Below are 6,787 nucleotides of genomic sequence, written 5' to 3' on the forward strand. Positions count from 1 at the left end.
TAGCCCTGTTTTAGCCAAATCAGGACACACTGCAAAAAAGAACAGTAGTTCATATTTTGCATACATATCAGTCCTGAAAAAATACTTTGTATAAGAATCATTCTAAAGATAAATGGCTTTGAAGGAGATCTGGACATCCAGGACAATAAGAAAAATCTAATATTCATATTATTCACTAGTCAAGTCCAGTTAATGTATTTCTTGGCAATATTACAAAAGCTCTCCTTCCACAATAACAGCTATCACCACACTAATAGTAATTAGCAAAACAGAGAAATCAAATTTATGTCAGAAATCATAGACTCATAGAATAGTTTGGTTGGAAAGGACCTTCATCTAGTTCCAGTTCCTCTGCCATGGGCAGGGACACCTTCCACTAGACCAGGTTGCTCAAAGCCCCATCCAGCCTGGCCTTGAACACTTCCGGGGATGGGGTAGCCACAGCCTCTCTGGGTAACTACTTCTACTGCCTCACCACCTTCACCATGAAGGATTTCTTCCTTGTAGCTAATCTAAATCTACCCTCTTCCAGTTTAAAGCCATTGCCCCTCACCCTATCACTACATGCCCTTGAAAAAGTCCCTCCCCAGCTCTCTTGTAGGCCTCCTTAAGGTACTGGAAGGCTCCTCTAAGGTCTCCCCAGAGCCTTCTCTTCTCCAGGCTGAACAACCCCAACTCTCTCAGCCTGTCCTCACAGGAGAGGTGCTCCAGCCCTCTGATCTTCTTTGTGGCCTCCTCTGGACTCACTCCAACAGGTCCATGTCCTTCTTGTGCTGAGGACCCCAGAGCTGAAGGCAGTACTGCAGGGGGGGGTCCTCACCAGAGTGGAGTAGAGGGGGAGAATCCCCTCCCTCGACCTGCTGGTCATACTTCTATTGATGCAGCCCAGGATACAGTTGGCTTTCCGGGCTGCAAGTGCACATTGTTGGGTCATGTTGAGTCAACCAGCACCCCCAAGTCCTTCTCCTCAGAGCTGCTCTTAATCCATTCTCCACCCAGTCTGTATTTTAGTGCTTGGGATTCCCTGACCCACAGAACTTAAGTTTCCTTAGCAAAAATAGTATAGGATTTTTTTTGATGTTATGAGAAGTACAGCATATATTTGCACAATGAGCCATAGCCACCACAAGTAACTGAAAGTGCTGTGCATTTAACCACAAAAACAACTTTCTTATTCAGTCCTAAACACTACAAGCAAAAATGGAAAGGGTAAATCTAACATGCTAAAATTGCTAATTAAACACTCAGAATAAGTACATAGGTTCCATCACCCTCCTGCAACAACCCAACATATACCATTTCTGTAACTTCTGTTTTGCTCAACGTTTAAGGAAAAACAAAAAATACACACCATGCTAAAACATCAATAGACTTCTTTGAAAATATCTCTATATTAAAAGCATTTAAAGTGTTTTTCCCCTATATTTTAATTTCTTAGCTTAAAATGACAACAATAAGTTGAAACCATAACACATTCCAGATACTTTAAGCAGTACTTGCTTTGGAAAACCCATGTATTTTAAGATGTACTGACCTGTGCGTGGTTCCAGGTACCTTAAATTGCACCAGTTTCACTTTTGCCTCAAGACTTAGTCTGACATTTAATACCCTGTCCCAGTGTTTTGTATTAAGTTAAATATTGCATTCTGCCTTCTGTTTATTCTCAACAGTTGTGTTTTTTTTTCCTGTAGGATATCTTAGTTCCATTAGAAAAGAATTCATTTGTGAGATCAAATGCGATTGTTCAAAGGATACTGATATTTTCTCAGCAAGTCTTTTCGCCATTATTCAGTTTCAAAGACTGAAGTAATCTTTCAATTGGACATGTCTTGTTTCCTGTTCACTTTATAAATTAGGTTTTATTTTTAAAAGTTGGAAAGGCTTGCAACATATCATCAAGGAATAAATTGGTGGAACATTTAATCCGTTTATTCATTAATTTCCTCCAAAGACTTTTGCAACCATATCTTCAGTTTTGTTATTCAAGACAAGTGAGCTTGAATAGTTCTGTTTGCTGTTTAGGTAAAGTATACCTAATGTTTTTGCTGTATTTTAAAAATAAACTGTCTTTTTTTTTTATATACTGTTATGAGTAGACAAGCATAACAACAACAGCCCCTGAGCATTGATTTTCATATGCTTTCCCTATGAAAAACTGTATTCATACACATTAATACTATTAACCTAACAAATATCTCAACTGTTAAATTTTTTAAATCATATTTAAAAATTCCCACTTCAACGGTGATTTTACAAACAAGACAATCACCTTCTGCCTCAGATGCTACCAATTATACTCAGTTCCCCAAATAAGTCATAGTTTGGGCTTTTTAATAAGACTTTGAGTAATTCCAAAACAAACACATCCAGCTTTAATTTAGCTCTAAACTATGCTTTGGTTTCTTTGGTTTTCTGATCTTTTTTGGTTTTGTAGCTGATCTCTAACCAAAACAGTTTTGCTTTTGTACACTTATCTCCCCAGTAGCTATGAGCATGCATTACAGCACAAAAGACTATCACATTGCCCCCTCCTACCTGGGATGTACATTAGCAGTAGGTAACATGTTTAAACAACTAACTTGACTTAAAAATTAATTAAAGCACCATGCAGTTCATGACCACAAATACTCAAAGCACTTTTTCTTCCCCACTTTGGGAAGAAGATGAAACAAGCTGCTGCCTTACAGTAGAGAAAAATAATGATTACTAAATGACTTGTCTTTGGATTTCTAAAATGTATTAATTGAGGACCACTTAGCAGATAAGAAATCATGATAAGAATTATATAACAAAAGCTGAGAACTTTCAACATATTGCTATTTGGTGACAGAAAAAACCCACACTACATTTTTGGAAGTCTCTTACTCAAAGGAAAAAAAATCCACTTAATTTTTAAAGTTAAAACAAAATAACCTGAAGACAGTTTCTTTGCAGAGGTATGGCAAGACAGTCGAAGATAAGAATTGAACTGGAATGAATCCTGAACTGAAGTGGTTAAAACAACAGAACACAGGAACTCTACACTTCAGAATTTCTATATAGTGGGAATCTCAGAAATACTAAGCTAAAATCAACTTACAGAATGAAGCGGAAGCTCATGGAAAGCCCATGCCCTTACTTTCAAGTAAGAAAGTGATTCCAGTTGTCTTTTGCATAATTCCAATTCTTTTCATTACCAAAATCTCAGACAACAGCTTTGCAAACAGAACTAAAATAAATTGTACACTGCATGTTGAATTTCAGTTACAACAGGATGTTGGAATATCTACCATTAAGAAGTTGGATGCATTTAGCATTAGAAGGAACTAAGCTGCAAATTCAGTAGAACTCATCAGCAGTGACTTTCCGTCACTGGAAATCAGTCTCAGTCTGAAGTAAATACTTCCCATTCCCCGCTGAATTACTCTATAAAAAGCAGAGCTATTTAAGTCTCTCTGAAAAATTCAATAGTCTTAAACCGTTGTGTGTATAACTCGGAATTTTAAACAGTTCTTAAATGCATGAAGATTTGCTGATAAAGTGTCTTTCATAGTCTCTAGAGAGTAGACAGCATGAGATTTTTACTTCTTTTCAATACAAACATCTTCACAAGCTCTTCTCCCAACCAGAGGCAGACAAACAACAGCTAAAATGCACAACCATTTGCCACTGCAAGTATTATAGCTGAAAAGATTGACATGAAAAATACTCCTATGAGGAATACATTGTATTTTTGCAGAAGAACCTTTTTAAAAACAGTGCAGACACCAAGATTAAAAAAATCCAGTTCTGTAACACCAAACCCCGTGAATCCAGGATTCTCACAAGCTTGTCCTTGATGCCTGAGTGAAACACCTCTGTGTGCTGTTTTATGGTATTTCAGTCAATCTATTCCCAAGGTGCTGCCATTGCAAACTCTGCTGACCACCACGCAAAGTTCAGGGAGGTCAGTCAGTCAAAAACCTCACACCATAAAAAAGTGATTAGCTTTTCAATTAGCTTGTCTCCCTGAACTGACCCACAGGAGAGCCAATGCAACAAGGTAACAGATCACAGCAGTTCAGACTTGTAAATCTTAATTCACTATAGAAAAATCAGTCAAAAACCCTGTAAGATCCCATCACACCTTTTCCTCAGTACAGCGTTAATCCTTTCTTGCAGTTACTTTAATGTGAATTCAAAATGAAGCCTTTTGTAGGACATGATAGGCTTCTTTTACTCTGTGTGCCTGCTTTCAAGAAAACTGTAAGAATGTACTTGTTTTTGAACTCTCCACCACTCCATCAAAATTGGTTGAAAGAGGCCACTGTTATCACATAAGCCCTTCTTTCATACAAAGTCATCCTGAAAAATAAAGATATACAGCCGATACGATTCACTACTACTTCTCACTCCGTTCCTTTCAGTTTCACAAATTAATCTTGAAATTGAGCAAAAGAGAAGAATTTTCATTACAATTCAGCAACAAGACACAGTGTTTTCAAGTATCACTGATGAGTTAGTACTCAAGCAAAATTATTTGCAATGCTTGAAAAAAACATTACTACTAAATGCAGAGGAAGAAGAAAAAAAAATACAACTTACTGAAAGAAGCTTCCATGCAATTGGACGAACCTGTTTGGGAATGCCAGACCAACTCAATTTCCGTAACTCTTCTATTAAAAGAGAAGTATTTTATGAGAAATAAGGAAACTACTATCAATTAATATATACATATATATTCAAATTAGCATAAAGTTGTCTACAACAATGATCAAGTTGTCTTATAAAGTCCAATGAAATCAGAATTATATGACAATTCTAACAAATTAATAAAAAGCTGGATAATTACTATCCATAAGGATACTTGTGCTAAATCGGTACCGACTGTGATACAGTAACTTTCTGGAGTGGTTTTCAGCATTACATTTTAGTATACATGTCTTACATTAACATGCAAGAGATACTCAGGCTTATCATGTAATACACTTACACAAATCCCAATTAAAAATGAGATTTGCAGTTACAGAAACAGAATGATACTTTAAGTCTGAATGCTGGAATTTAATCCCATGTCATATTCTCATTCTTCATGTTGTACTCCTTTGTCTTGATAGCTGCTTGTCAGATACCACACTCAGCTAAACCAACTTGTGGGACTTCATATGTTTTTTGTGAAAATTGTTTATCATGTAGAAAGAAATTATAGAAAAATCATGGAAAACAAAGACAAAAGAAGCATCACAGTGTCCCTAAAAGATAATATTTTTATGACATGTCACTTGTAGCTCTTTCTCTTCTTACCCTGAGTAGAAAATATGGGTTGAAATTGCACAAGTTCAAATTATCAACCCACTAAAGAATATAGCCCAAAATTCTACATTTTACTTTGTATACTTATTCCAATTTTTTTATATATATGAATTAACTACGTATATTCCCACAAATTTGGTCTCTATCATATGTATTTATTTTCCAAATTCTACACTTTGACAAAGACTTTAAAAACATTCTGTCTATCTACGTACCCCAAGAAAACAAAGCACAGAAGAAAGCAATTACAGTAAGAACTTTCTGAGTGGATATCACAACTGACTAACTTTGGACATTTATAGATGCATGTTCTATTTTTTGTTAAGATAAGGACTCCTATTAGCAACATCTGCCTTCATCCTCCCACCCCCACCCTCCTCCTACTACTCTGAAACAAATGCACATCTATAATATCAAGAAATGCAAATTACCATGTCAGGCATGGCATGTTATCATAGACCAAATTATTTCTAGACACATTCACAACTATTTTTAACCAGGAATGAAAACATAGTCCACTGAAACCAGTACAACATTTTAAAAAATATATTCCAAGAAAAGGGAATGTGATTTAAAAAGCTTATTGATGCTAAATAGTTAATGCAAAAAAAATTAATTAGCAATTAAAGTTTCTCAAAGAAGTATCAACTAAAGCAAACAAAAAGCTCTAGTAACCTGGATTTCGCAGTATGAAGTTAGCTGATCATTAAGATGACCTATTTTTACTTTAGATACATGCTAGCAAAAATTATACTTGCAAAATTCATTTTGTCTTAAAATGAGATAACAGCATTAATATGAAGTTAAAGAAATCATGAGAACAAAATAATAAAAGTCTATCTGGATGAATTCATACTTCCACCTCTTTCTTAAAGAAAAGAGAGAGGTAAATTAGTAGGAGACAGAAATGAAAGACTGTTATGGTCATAGGTAGATGAGTGGTTTTATGGTGGTCACTTCAAACCAATCATGACTATTCCAAACAGACATGGGCTTACCAACAACTGTTGAAGTAAGCAAAACTTTACAGTACTGGACATACACATTCAATGAATTATGTTTTCCCTCTCACTTTGGGCAGCAGGCTCAGCCAAGACAACAGCAGTTGCACAGAGATCTCACTTTGAACAGTGAGGCTACGTCACCAAACTCCAAGCAAAACAGTGACCAGATGCTGCATTAGGATCAAAACAGAGCAGAAACTCAGAAAAGCAGAGAAAAAGAACAGATATTAAGAAACAAGATGTTAAAAGCCCATCATATCAAAGTGAATGTGTCTATCGAGTCTTGAATCCAGTCTAAAGAAAAAGAATGACTTTCTTATAACAATGAAACTGTCTTTTGTCCACAAGCTTTAAAATACTATTGAATTTGACAAAAATAAGATTCATTAATAGAAGCTTTTCTTTTCTACAAGATTCCAAATCCTTGAAAGAGTCAAAATACACTGACACAGAGGAAAAACTGGAAAAAAAAACCTCCTAACATGTTTTTGATTCAAGTCATTGTTTGTTCT

The 6,787-nt window shown here is 35.7% G+C and overlaps 1 protein-coding gene across 1 annotated transcript in view; it reads right to left on the reverse strand.

Annotated features, from left to right (window-relative positions):
* Nucleotides 1–4,563: 4,563 nt before the first annotated feature.
* LOC104163508 (TBC1 domain family member 22A-like) overlaps nucleotides 4,564–6,787 on the reverse strand; it is a gene marked incomplete at both ends in the record, with an annotated part of 25,769 nt that continues 23,545 nt past the window's right edge. Inside the window, one exon of the mRNA XM_009702536.1 lies at nucleotides 4,564–4,634. Within this exon, the coding sequence (XP_009700838.1) occupies nucleotides 4,564–4,634 (71 nt within the window). The remainder of the gene's footprint in view (nucleotides 4,635–6,787) is intronic.

Source organism: Cariama cristata, unplaced genomic scaffold (genome assembly GCF_000690535.1).
Source record: "Cariama cristata isolate BGI_N322 unplaced genomic scaffold, ASM69053v1 scaffold18726, whole genome shotgun sequence".
In the NCBI taxonomy this organism is placed as follows: Eukaryota; Metazoa; Chordata; class Aves; order Cariamiformes; family Cariamidae; genus Cariama; species Cariama cristata.